General features: G+C 36.5%; 1 protein-coding gene across 2 annotated transcripts in view; it reads right to left on the reverse strand.

Annotated features, from left to right (window-relative positions):
• DPYD (dihydropyrimidine dehydrogenase) overlaps window positions 1-14175 on the reverse strand; it is an 817544-nt gene that overhangs the window by 270797 nt on the left and 532572 nt on the right. For both annotated transcript variants that reach the window (XM_082616443.1, XM_082616442.1), the window contains 2 exons: window positions 12302-12370; window positions 2742-2825 (listed from right to left, as the gene is read on the reverse strand). In XM_082616443.1, the coding sequence (XP_082472569.1) occupies window positions 2742-2825; window positions 12302-12370 (153 nt within the window). The remainder of the gene's footprint in view (window positions 1-2741; window positions 2826-12301; window positions 12371-14175) is intronic.

Consider the following 14175-nt stretch of genomic DNA (forward strand, 5'->3'; position numbering starts at 1 on the left):
TAAAGAATGAGACTGCCTTTAAACACTTAGAAAGTGTCATGCTAAGTGTTTAAGATTTTATATGAAGTTTCACTATGCAGGGAATATACAATTCAAATTTCCAAGGTCGGCTTGAGATATCATTTATTTCTATAAATTCCATAAATATATATGATGTCTCTGTGCTGTAAAGGTTAGAGCCTTTTCTATTCATATATTTCACAATTTTTAGTCACTTATGGAAACATAAAGAGTTTAAATATATATGTATATGTTTAAATATATACAGCTAATTTAAAAGCACTTAGGTACAAAGGCAGTATTTTTCACTTATTTGATATTTGCAAGAAAATATTTGAGATAAAGGAGAATAAAACAGATGTCTAGAGAGGAAAATGTACTGTATTATGATACCTTACCTCATCTTAAGGAGGTAAAATCACTATTGTTTCTAGAAACACCAGAAATGTGGACAGTACAAGAGAGTGTTTCCAATGGATAAATATTCTAGCCATGGAATTAAGGTCAGTTTGTTTCATTCATGACGCAAACATTTATCAGGCTCTGGCGATACACACAAGTCTGTGCTTGGCACAAAGGGAGCTTTCAGCAGATGGGATTCTGGATCACACTGTGATGGGAAAAATGAATTGGAATGGCTCCTCAGTCCCCCTACACTGAGTACAAATTCCCCATCCCACCGACTTGCAAGTGTTTAAAACTATGAACCTTAGGGAGGGAAGAAGAGCCAGTGGGAACAGGAGGCAGAGAAAGGAAAAAAGGAAATAAAAGAAAAGATGAATAAGTCCCAGATGTTTTTGTGCCCACTCTAAATATTAGTGCATTTTTTTCAATGCACTAATATTCTTCCTTCCTGCTATTTAAAATATTGAACATTCATGTGTCCCGAGGCAGAGTAATCATTTAAATTATGTTGGAGCAAAATGATTAAATTAGCTTTATTTTCCTATTGTATAATTTGAGGATATAATTCAAAAGAAAATTTCTAAACTTGGCTAATAGAAAGAATTGGTTATAGTTTTAGAGATTATAACTATTAAGTGAAATGGAAATAGTTCTAAGTTTCCTTCAGTCTAAGATATAATGGTTTTTGGAACATATGTTTTCCATGAGTTTTAGAAATCTTAATGATAACTGACTGCAAAATTTTAGCACTTGCATCTTCATTCAGCCAAAGGCTGTGAGAAAATTTGTGTGGCTAAATAACTTTCTGGAGAGGATACGTCTAAGACACTTAACAGCTGGGTAAGTTTAGAGGTGTTCCCAGAGCAAAAGTCTACTCTAAAAAATAAACTCAAAGCTGGGTAACATTTTCAAAATAATTGTCATATTTGTGGCAAGGAATATATATTAAAATACATCTTTCTTTTAAAAATTAGTCAATAGATTTAAATTTTCCATAGCTGTTTTAATCCATGTAACTAAAAGATATTTTGGTTCTAAGTTTCAGACACTGGGAAAGGGGTAAAGAGAGAAACTCGACTCCCTCAGGCCCTGCTGCAGGTGTCCTTTTAGGAACCTTCCTCATTTTAATGAAGTTACACATCTTGACACACTGACTGTTGCCTAATCATATGACTTATAAAAGTCATGATTTAATATAACGGTATTTTTCCTCTACAGGTAATTCTGAGGCTCGTTCTATTACCACACTTCCGGATAATCTGTTGTGAGTGGAATAGAGAATGTACTTGAACAACATTTGACTAGGCTATCCTTTCCTGCTGCCATAAAAGAATGGTTTCTTCCTAAGTCACAAATCTATTCTGAATGTTAATTAAATATTTACAAGGTACTTTAAAATCCTCCCTGAATGCTAATATGAAAAGAGCAACCTAAGTTCATTTGAATAAGCAGAAATTTCTGCCCAAGTTAAGGGCCTCTGGCCTCTGAGTTTAATTCAAATAACTCTATGACTTGAAAAAAAAAGAATTGAAGAATTGAGCACCTACCATGTACAAGGCCCTGTGTCAGATGTGGAAATAAAACTAAACTTTCTAGGACTAGGAAATTTGTCATAAATTACAACATTTTGTATTATTTAATTCACATCATTTCCCTCTGGGCTTAAAAGCTAAATTAGATGCAAAATACTCACCTTTTTGGCATTAAGCTTTTACATTGTTCCTTAACGTATAACACTGTATCTAGTTACACAAAGATGCAATGTTTTCTACATATTAACATATATTTCCACATTTTGTTCATTAGGTTTTTTAAAGTATTTTAGCATGAAGTTTCCATTTATTGTATCCAAAAATAAAAATAGCATCAAAGTCTTTTTGCAACTCCCAAAACACAGTTAGGGAATAATGATCATATGCTAAAAAATGTAAAATGCAATTTGTGCTGTGCCCCATTTACTACAAAATCACTACGAACAATGCATTTTGTACAGTATATTGCTCCAGGGAAACTGGATCAGCATCAGGAATGAATAAAGAACATTGCATTTGAAATCAGCTAATTCTGCCTCAGCGCTTTTAAAAACTATTTGTTATGATATTACCTCCTGTCAAGCACATAATGTGATATTTTCCTCAATAAACCTAAACAGTTGCTGTAATTTCAACTTCTCTCATTTTCCACTTTTTAAGCACTAAATATTTAAACAATGCAGACCTGGAAGTCTCAAGCCACTCATCTGATCCTCCCATCTTCTGCCTAAGGTATAGTAACTATCCGTACAGGGCCTTTTCTGTCACACAGACATACATAATGGCAGCTGTTGAGGTCCTTACCTGCCCGCAAGCCAGGCCCATTCCTCTTTCTCCCATGCCATGTGGACACGATAAATTTAACTCCAGGGCATCTGCTCCAGAAGCCTTTAAGATGTGGAAGGAAAATGAAAGTAAAGGCAAAGCTTTATTCGTGTACTGATAGGTTTCACCACTGATAACTCAACAAAGGTTACATTTGCCAAATTTTAACTACTCTGCTTTCTGCACCACGGCTACCTTGTGAGGTATATTCCGACTCTCTCAAATGAGAGTGTGTATGGCAGCAATAATAATAACAACAGCAAATATTTATTGAGTGCTTATAAGATGACACTCACTGCACTATGTGAGTTATATTTGTTATCTCTGACTCTCATAATCCTTGGATTATTAGGGTACCAATTTTACAGATGAGGAGACTGAAGCTCAAGGGAATTAAATGACAAACCTGGTTATCAAACGCCACAGCAGAGATTTTAACTCAGGTCTGTTTGACAGCACATTGATTCTGCCCTACAAAACTTCTATTTTCAAAGAAACAAATCTTACTAATTCTGGATAATTGGTACTGGAGGTAGCAGTGCAAAGAAAAATGTAGTAGGCTAGCTGGAATGAATTTGAGTAAAATTTTAAATGTTCCCCTTTTATCAATTAACTTTTATTATTCATTAATACTGCTTTCATATGCTTCAGAGCATTCAAGCATGTTAATTCCCCAAACTGGAACTACATTCATTATGTTCTATGTTGCTTTAAAAAAATTTAAAAGTAAAATAAAATTTTGGTAACAGTTCAAATTAAACCAAAGTATAGAAAAATATAAATAGTCTTTCTCTTCTCTCCTTCAATTTCCTACCTCTAAAGTAATCAATGTTAACAATTTAATGTGTAATTTTCTACTTTTTCTATGTATATAAAAAAGTAAAACATACATATAACACATGCATCGGCCTGCTTTTTTCTTCTTGGTTTTGCTCTTTATATTTTTCATTTTTTTCTTCCAGTTTCATTGAGATATAACTGACATATAGCACTATATAAGTTTAAGGTGTGCAGCATAATGATTTGACTCACATGCATAACGAAATGATTACCACAAGAAGTGTGGTAATTATTATCTCATATAGATACCAAATAAAAGAAAAAGAAAAAAAGCCCTTGTGATGAGAACTCTTAGGGTTTACTCGCTTAACAACTTTACATATGACATACAGCAGTGATAATTATATTAGTCAAGTTGTACGTTACATCCCTAATACTTGTATATCTTATAACCAGAAGTTTATGCCTTTTGACTGCCTTCACCCAACACACCCTGACTCTGATAACCATAAATCTGATCTCTTGTTCTATGAGTTTGTTTGTTTATTTTTGAAGTATAACTGACCTACAACACTGTTAATTCCTAGTGCACAACGTAGTGATTCAATATTTCTATACATTTATATACATTACAAAATGATCACCATGGTAAGTCTAGTCACCATCTGTCACCATATAAAGATATTACACTACTACTGACTATATTTATCATACTGAACATTTCATACCCATGACTCATTTATTTTGTAATTAGAAGTCTGTACCTCTTAATCTTTCTCTCCTATTTCTCTCATGTTTTTTAACTGATAATCAATTTTATTGTATTTCTTAAAAGTCCATGCTAAGAAACATGAAGTACAGATAATTTTGTCTTACTTTAATAATTAAATGGGATTCTTTCTTATTTAACTCATTAATTCATTAGTATACAAATGTGTCTTAACAAAAATGAAAAAAAAATTTCACGCTAAGCATTCTTATAATAATTGGAGAAACAGAATTTTTGAGAAGTCTTCTGTAAAAACTCTAAGAACAAATAGAACACTTTTTAATTTGAGGAATGGAGGATAAACTAAACAATTCTTTTATCTAACTTCTGGAACTCTTCCAATGCCACAATTTCCTCTTAAGTAAGGTAAACCAGAAGCTTGAATCAGTTCCCATAATATTATAACATGTCTATAGCATCACACAAAGACTTTAAAAAAAGTTCATTATTTTCTAGGTGTACCAAACCTTTCTTTAGGCCAACAGAGTCTCTTCAAGTCTCTCTTTTCTTCCTAATCGATCAAGATTTTAGCCTATTTTTTCCTGTTTCATGAATTTTAAATAGGACCTCAACAAACTTAAAAATTCTAGTTAGTTCTTTCTTGGTTGACTTCCTACCCACCTTTATTCATTAGTGAGTCTGCTTTTTCTTCTGTACATTTGGGAAAATTCATTTGCTCATTCAGCCTATTTTCTAACATGGTTTTATTAAGGTTTTTGCTTCTTTAATTCAATTTTAAAATGCTTCATGTTATTTGAAAATTACCATGAATCATGCTACATTTTTTCCTGCTGGTTTGGTGGTAAGCTTGGACAAAGCACAACCTGCTAAACTCTTGAGCTCTAATCCTAGAGCTGCTAAGGAATTTGGGCAAGTCAGTTAACTTGTTTTGTCTCCATCTATTATTTATTTATTTATTTATTTATTTATTTGCAGTACGCGGGCCTCTCACTGTTGTGGCCTCTCCCGTTGCGGAGCACAGGCTCCGGACGCGCAGGCTCAGAGGCTATGGCTCACGGGCCTAGGCGCTCCGGGGCATGTGGGATCTTCCCGGACCGGGGCATGAACCCGTGTCCCCTGCATCTGCAGGTGGACTCTCAACCACTGCGCCACCAGGGAAGCCCTGTCTCCGTCTATTTAAGTGTAAACCGGCGATAATATGACCTATCTCAAAACCATGTCATGTGGGAATTTCCAGCTTAATTAAAACATTGTACATTGTAATTATATACAATACTGCGCTTTTCTTATTATTTCTTTGTTATTTCAAATACTTCTTTTAGACTTCTTTATTTCTTTTAAATTGCTAGTTGAATTGCAGCAATTAATAGTAAATCAATTCAACAACATTTTGGAATAAGTTTTAGGTACCATTCGCATACATATTTACATTATACATATTTCCTAAATTGTAAGTGCAAGTTTACAATTAGCTATCATAGTAGACAATAATAACTAACATTTACTGAGTACTTACAGTATGTCAGACATTTTACTAGGCTCTTTGTAATGGGATATACCATTATCCCCATTTTGCAAGTGATAAAACCAAAGTACAAAGAGTTCAGGTGACTCACTTATTGTTCTATAGCTTGTAAATGAGAGCAGGGTCTTGAACCCAAGCATTCTGAGTCCAGAGCCTGTATTCTTAGTCACTATCATAACTGATTAGAAATCACTTATTCCATGGCTGGAGTTGTTTCAGTGTGTTAAAACATTACAACTCGACATCCTTAAAGCTTCTAAACTTTAAATAAATATTAAAATCTTGTAAAACCACTTATCCAATTTAAAGTCTGTTCAGTGTCTAATTGTTAAAAATGTCCCCAGTGTTATACATGTATACAAACACTGACCCACCAAACACACCTGGAAAGACCTTTGAAATGAGCATCTAGGCTTCAAAAACAGATAATCCTGCTCAAGGTAACACCAAGAGATGGGGAATATTCAATTGGCCTCTGCTTGAATATTTCTGTTATACGATGTGCACCACCTTAAAAGGTAGTTAATTCTATTTCCAAGCAACTATATGCATTCAAAAAGCCTTAATTGTTGAATTTGCATGAAATGTTAAATTAACTGAAACGGGGCATGCATTCTTACTCTTGTTAGTCACAAGCTTTTTAGTTTAGTCACTTAGCCCAGAGTTTATTCTGCCTCACCTAAATGATTATACAATAAAGTAATCTAGTGAAGGCAGTGACAGAAAGTTTGCTGTTTCTAATTTCATATATTATCTATCACCCATCTATCGGCATGAAATAGAATGATATGTTAATAGTGTGGACTATGGAGCCAGAGTTCATGGGTTTGAATCCCAGTTTTACCACATACTAGCAGTGTGAGTGTGGGCATATTATTTAACAACTTTTGGCCTCAGTTTCCTCACTTCTAAAAGGTGGAAAACAATGAAAGTAACTCGTAAGGTTGCTTTTCTAAGGTATAAATAAATTTAATCAAAGTGAATGACTTAGGAAAGTGCCTGGGCTACATTAAATACTATGTGAGTGTAAACAATTGCTATCTATCTACCTGTCTCTCAGTCCATCCATCCATCCAGTTAGAATCTCCAACTTGCCCTTCCTCAGCTTTGATCTGAAAAACATTTAGAGTAGCTATCTATACTTCAGGGGGAAAAAAGAAAACTATTCTAAGGAATTCTCAGAGTAGTGGTAGTAGTGTGATTTCTAAAATTTTCTGAATCATTTAATAAAAACTCTCAGAGAAACTAGGGAAGCAAAACCACAAACCCTTGTACAATATATATAGCAAAATCGGGTACACAGCTCTTTCCCTTCTCCTTTCCTTACCTCTCCCTTCCTTCCCGATCAATGTAGTTCTAAAGTCATTGGTTGGGGCAGAGCAAGGTAGGTGACTAGGAAGATCTAAGGAAGAGCCATGAGGGTCCAGTGTGGGATATCAGAGCCCGAGCACAGTGAGAAGGATAGACATGTGGAAGGTGGCTTGGTGTCATGCATCAGAGCCCTAGTGGGAAGGGAAGTCTTCCATGGATCAGGGGAACAGGCAAAGGACAACAGAGCCCAAGCAGGGTGGAGAGGCATGAAGCTACACTTTTTGGATTCTCTCTTAATTTCTTCTGTTAAAAGAATGAGCAAGGTCCACTGCCAACTTTCTATGTAGCAACAGTGCCAACTAGTCTCAACTATCCCAAACTGGGGACACAAGTTTTCTGGGACTTTAAACCACTTTGAAGTGGATGTGGCACAGGTAAACACTGAACTGGCTTGGGACCCACTGGGCACAAAGTCTGTGACTATCTCTTGTCTCCAACTAGGTGTCTATCTTCCCTGATTCCGTTCCGTCCTGCTTACTGTTAGTGTTCAGGGACTTATATCAAACTGGTCCTACATATTTCTGTAATGCACCTCTCTGCTTTTTACCTCAGCCTATTTGAGATTTCCTAACTTCAACATCTATTTAATTTTATGAAATACTGCTAGCCCAGATCCAGGTCAAAAATGACAAGAACCTGGCTTCAAAGTGGTTTACTTGGACTCTCTGCTAGGAATAGCGTGGCCAACTGGTTTGACATCTATGCCTCTCAGCTGGGCCTTCCTTGCCTCATCCTACCAGTTACAGCCAGACCCTTGGCAATCCCTCATCAAGTCCCTGACTTAAAATCTTCAGCTTTGGATCTTAATCACCTCAAGTTCACTGGTGCCCAATAAAGTGCACTCTTCCCATTTATTGTATAATTGCTTCCTTTTTGTTCATCACATGCCAGTATGCCAGCTCTGTGCCTCTATTTTGCTTCACTCAGCAAAGATCTGAGAACTACCCGCTGGCTGGCAAAGCCATATGTTTGGAAATGGGAATTAAACAGTGGACCAGATGGAGGTCTCTACACCCCCCACCCCCAGAGTTTGCTTTGTCATAAGGAAGATAGGTTACAGGGCTGATGACACCACTGTTAATCACCATTTTATTAAATGCTGCAGAAAAAAGGTACAAGCAAAGGTAGACCCAGATTTGGCAGAGCCTGAAGTTTGTACAATTTGGGGAAACTTCTTTAAAAATGAAAAATAACTAAAAAATGACAAACAGAAAATTAGTACAGGTGCTTGGAAGTAGCTTGTACAAGTCAGAGCTCTGAAACTTAACCTTCATTAGCTTTATGGTAAACCAGTCCCCGAGGACAGGATCTTAGAAGGAGTAGGACAGGGGGGTTAACCTACTAGTTAGGGAGCTCAGAGTGGAGGAAGAGGGAATATTCCAGGCCAGGGGAACAGCAAAGGCTCTCAGGTGTAAATGTATTGGAGGAGTGAAAGAAGGTCATCGGGGACTGGAATGTAAAGAACAAACCCAAGATGACACTGGGGAAGTGGCAAGGTACCATACCATGTAGGTCAGGTCAGGAGTTCTGCATCTTCAGAAAGGTAGCAGGAAGACTGTGGATTGATTGAGGGAGAGACTAGTGGGGCATCCTGAGATAAACTTAGATTAGGATGGTAGCAATGCTTATTGAGCCACACCTAATTTATATGTCTCCTCAAATCTGATGGCCTTAATTGCCAACCAAGCTTTTGCCACTAGCTTAAAAAGTGCTATCCTACATCTCCCATCATTGCCAGCTCTCACAGCTCCCTCAGGATGACAGCGGGGCTCTGTCACAGCCTCCACTGTACCTGTCAAAGTGGGAGCTCCAGGAGGGTCAGTGCCCTCAATATGCTGTGGGATTTGACTTCCCTAGCAGCTACCTAAAGGGGGCAGGACACATAACCCAAAAGTGCAGAAGAAAGTAAAGTGTTGTAGTGTAAAATTTTGCCAATGAGAGACAGGAGACAGGAAGGAACCAGTAGATAGCTCCCTCACCCTTCTTCTCCTCTAAACTGCTGTGAGGCAGGACAATTCCATACAGCCCTCCCCGTCCCACATGATTGAGCGATTGGCTCCATCTCCTTGGGAAGTGGCAGCCAACTCTGGGATGCACCGCTCTCTCTGCTTTCCCTTCTTCCTATCGCCTTTCCCCGCCCTCACTTTTACTGCTCTGGAATTGAATCCTTCAATGAAGCATCTTCACATTAATTTTGACTCAGGTTCTGTTTTCTAAGCTAACACGCATTAAGAAAGAAATGGATTCAAAAATCTATTCAGGGCTTCCCTGGTGGCGCAGTGTTTGAGAGTCCGCCTGCCGATGCAGGGGACACGGGTTCGTGCCCCCGGTCCGGGAGGATCCCACATGCCGCGGAGCGGCTGGGCCCGTGAGCCATGGCCACTGAGCCTGCGCGTCCGGAGCCTGTGCTCCGCAGCGGGAGAGGCCACAGCAGTGAGAGGCCCGCGTACGGCAAAAAAAAAAAAAAAAAATCTATTCAAATGAGTTCAAGATCTATTCAAGACCTACTATTGTGTATGGTTCAATTTGGTATACACATTTAAACTGTAAACATATCTACACAGCTGAGGCTCTCCCTTATTCACCTTTGTTTTGGCTGGCCAGGGACTCTGCACATGGTAGGTGCTTCATAGACCTTCCTTGCATGGAATTGGAATAGGTTATCAATGTCCCAGGAAAGTAGGATAGTGTGTGATCGGATAACTGAACCAAAAAATATTGAGCAGAGCCTAACCATGTTACTGATTTGACACCAAGCTGTAAAAGCTTTTCCAGAGGCTGCTTCTGTTTTATGGTGTTCATAAGACAAGACAAATGAAAACCAGGTTGAGGAATGCATAAAAGAAGACATTAAAAGTGTGGGTATTCTAACGTTAGAGTGAAAAGGAAGGTTTGGTTCAACATGGTTCTATTTCCAAGAATATGCATGTGACAAAAAAGATATACTGTATTTGCATTAACTTTTAAAAACAGCATTTAGTAGAATTTACCATATTTTAAGAAAGTACTAGGTTCTTTTTTTTTTTTAAATCACCCACGTGGTCTTAATTGTTTATTCAAAATAGTGAAATAAAATGGTAGCCTCTGGTGAAACAACTAATAATGATCCCTTCTTGTGCAAATTTTCATTCTGATATAGAGTTTCTGTCTCTATTTTTTCATGTTTTTATACAACTGGGTCTGTTCTGCTGTTACACATGTGCATTTCTGTTTTCAGATATAACAGTAAAGAGCAGATTTCCTCAATTCCCTACTGCGTAATTCAAGAATTAATCTACTCTAAGGAGAGGAACTTCATGAATTTAAAGTATACCCATCACCACATAAAGTGATTTGCCGAACTTAAAAGCAGTGGCTCACTACAACAGCTGGTGTGTTATCTCAGATTTCTTACCCATCATTATCACCACCCCGAAAGAAATGTACATTCTAAGTGGTATAGTAACTTTGGCTTGAACACTTTTTGTTTTTGTTGATTTGTTTTAATGTGGGCTCTTCCATTGTAAGAAAATCTGTTTTAATCTGTTTTGAAGCATGTGTTCATAGAAACAAAACCAAATACTGACTCTACAAAGCTTTACTGGGTGTCCCCCATATAAGCTGTGATGGAATCATGCTGCCTATCGCTGCCCTCCAGGGGGATGTGAAGACCTGGGGATAGTTCCTTCATGTGCTATACCCTGAGTTGGTCCATATTTTAAGATTAGAGGGAAGTGTTTTTTTTTAATTGACACCATCTATGGATTGAACTGCCTGATATGTACATTGCTTTCCTGTGGAGAGATCCCACAGACTGTTTTGACTGAATGGAAGGCATATCTTTTTCTTTTTCTTTTTTTTTAATGTTTTCCTTTTTTTTCCTCCTTACTTCCCCTTTTACTTTTATTGATTGATTGATTGATTGATTGCTATAAGAACCTAGAAAATGATATCAAATTGTACTTTTAAACTACAATTTAAGAAATAGGTATAGAATGTGAGAAATATGAAAAATATCTTTAAGTTGGTTACATGTATAAAGGCTTTTGACTTTTTAAAAGTAAAATTTGCTTATTTAAAAATTAATGCTCATTACTGAAGAAAATTCTTTAAGTATTTTATTCTATAGAAGGCAGAGAAGCTAGTAGCGTGATAAAGCAATTCATCATAGTCAAGCTTTAAATTGGCAAAACTCATGCCAAACGTGGGCTCTGTGGAAGATTTCATGGTCAATTAGGCAAATACATGTATGAAATGGACCCAGCTACAAAGATCATAAAGCCAATTACTGATCATGTTAATTTCACCCCTCTAAGTCCCAGAAATAATTTTTGCCCTCGCAGGTTTAAGATATACAAATAAAATATACAATCACTATTTTTGAACACTATAGAAAGCTTTATAATATTTTATAATGTAGAGTCATTAGTTCATAAGTATTGTTAGATTTAGTCTTCTATATTTCTGAGAGGTTTTCAAGAAACCCCAGCTCAAGCTGTCTACAGTATTTTTCATGACAACACGATGGACATAAGTATACAATTTTAGGTATGTATTTTTCCATTTGAAATACAAATTTGAGGCACATGGTTAGTTGTTTGCATTTGTGCAAGATTCAATTTATATTATAGAAAACCTGCTGACTAGTGTTCCACTCAGGAGCATTCTGTCCTAACATTTTATGCATGTCTGCATTCAAACTAGAATAGTATTAAATGAACCTTTTATATTTTAAATATTCAAGAGTTTTATATTCAAAGTTTCTTCTCTCGCTGTCAAACTAGTTTGCCTAAAGGCAAGGTAAGATCAAGTTAGACTCTCAAAGGTAGAATTAAATTTTATTATGGCATCCATCATAATATACAGTTTGCTTAATATGCAAATAAAGAGTATATGGATTCAAAGAATAAAGGATTTTTAGGCAGTGTGTGAAATCCAAGGGACCACTTTTATAGAATAGATTCCTTTTAAATTTACATTTCCATCATTTTAATGAAAACATAGGGTAAACAAATTATAATAGAAATGTTTTAAGTTACTATTTTCCATTCAATTTTACTTCTACTGGGTTATTTTTCATGACAGCTCTTTATTTAAAACTAATAAAAATAGAAGAGAAGAAATAAAATAAATATACTAGAAAGAAATCATTACCTCAGCCTTTCTGGAGAGTTCCATCCAGTCATTTTTGTTGTAACTGCACATGATGCTAGCAATCACAATCTTTAAAAAGAGAAAGGAAAGAATATTAGATCAAATAGTTATGCCTTTGTACACAAGAGTATATGATATATATATATATATATATATATGTTTATGATAAACTATATTATAAAAATTAGTTTTCCATCTGTTGAAAGAAATCATTAAGAAAACAGCAGGGCATTATAGTGAAGCAAAGGATGAGATCTGGGGCTTCAGACTTATGTTAGAGACTTTCTCATTTACTCTCTTTGAATACTTGAGCAAGTTACTTAACTTTTCTGATCCTCAGCATTCTCTTTTTTTTTTTTTTTTTTTCGGTACGCGGGCCTCTCACTGTTGTGGCCTCTCCCGTTGCGGAGCACAGGCTCAGCGGCCATGGCTCACGGGCCCAGCCACTCTGTGGCATGTGGGATCTTCCCGGACAGGGGCACGAACCTGTGTTCCCTGCATCGGCAGGCGGACTCTCAACCACTGCGCCACCAGGGAAGCCCCTCTCATTTTTAAAATGGAGAAAATAATACTGACCTTGCCAACCTCAAAGAGCGATAGTTGGAATTACATGGATTTGTGTATGTGAAAGAGTAGTTTAAATTGTACAATGACACAGAAATATTTATTAATATAATTACTGGTATAGCTAAAAGATTTCAAGGTATGGAAAGGAAGTAAATTAGTGTCTTCTTCAATCATATCTTATTATAGTATGAATAATAACACCTTACATATTCAGAGTGAATTATAGTTTTAAAGTTTGTTAAATGTTGATTATTTAACTATAGTCTTACAGTAACCTTATAATGGAGGCTACATAGAGTAGTATTTACTAGTAACTGCTCTGAAGCCAGAATGTCTAGATCAGAGCTCAGACTCTTACCACTAACTGTGGCCCTGGGCAAGATATTTAGTTTTCTCACTGGTAAAATATGGATAATAGTACCTTCCTACTTAGAAAAGTGATAATTGAATTGCTAAGATTTTATGGCTCTAATGATGTGCTAGGTAATGTTTTAATGGATTTTACTTTATTAATTTAATCATTCTCAACATTACTCTCCCCATTTTACAGGTGAAGATGCTGAGGCACTGATATGTAAAGGTCACAGAGCTAATAAAGAGCACAGCCAGGACTCAGACCCAGAAATTTGACTGACAGTCTGTGCTTTTAACCACTAGGTTTTGCTGGCCTAATGTAAATATTCAATATATGTCAGTAATTCTTTTTATTATTACCATTTAAAGACTATGAGATTGTGACACAAAGAGTTTGTGCCAAGCCTAAAGTCACAGAGTACAGTGGAAGAGTCCACTAAAAGCCACTGGGCTCTCACCACATACAGGTTTTTAATGTATGTCTAAAAAACAAAACAAAACAAAGATGTGCTGTACAAGTCAGATGAATGCTTTTAATATTAAGAGAAAGACAAAATACATTGGAGAGAGTTCTGAATACCAGAGTTCGAAATACTGAATAAGTCTGTCCTTAAGATTGGGTCAATTTTTTCTCTCCTGATAGACTGTAATCTCCATGGGTGCCTGGACTGCTCTGCATCATGCATCATTTTATCTACAATAACCAGCATGATGTTTGGCACATAGTAAAACTGAGTGAATAAATGTACGAGGGCACTAAAGGTTTAGGAACAGAGAGTTGCTTTTTCAGCTCATCCTTTTAAAATTAAGCAGAAATGAACACCATGAGTTAGAGAAGGGAAAAAAAATAAACAATTGGTGAAAATTGTTGGCAAATAATTATTATACGAGTCAGAGTGAAGAGTGAGCAGGGCAGTTGCGAGTGCTGGTCTTGGCGATAGAAAAAAGGGTCA

Source organism: Mesoplodon mirus, assembly GCF_964341445.2.
Source record: "Mesoplodon mirus genome assembly, chromosome: 3".
In the NCBI taxonomy this organism is placed as follows: Eukaryota; Metazoa; Chordata; class Mammalia; order Artiodactyla; family Ziphiidae; genus Mesoplodon; species Mesoplodon mirus.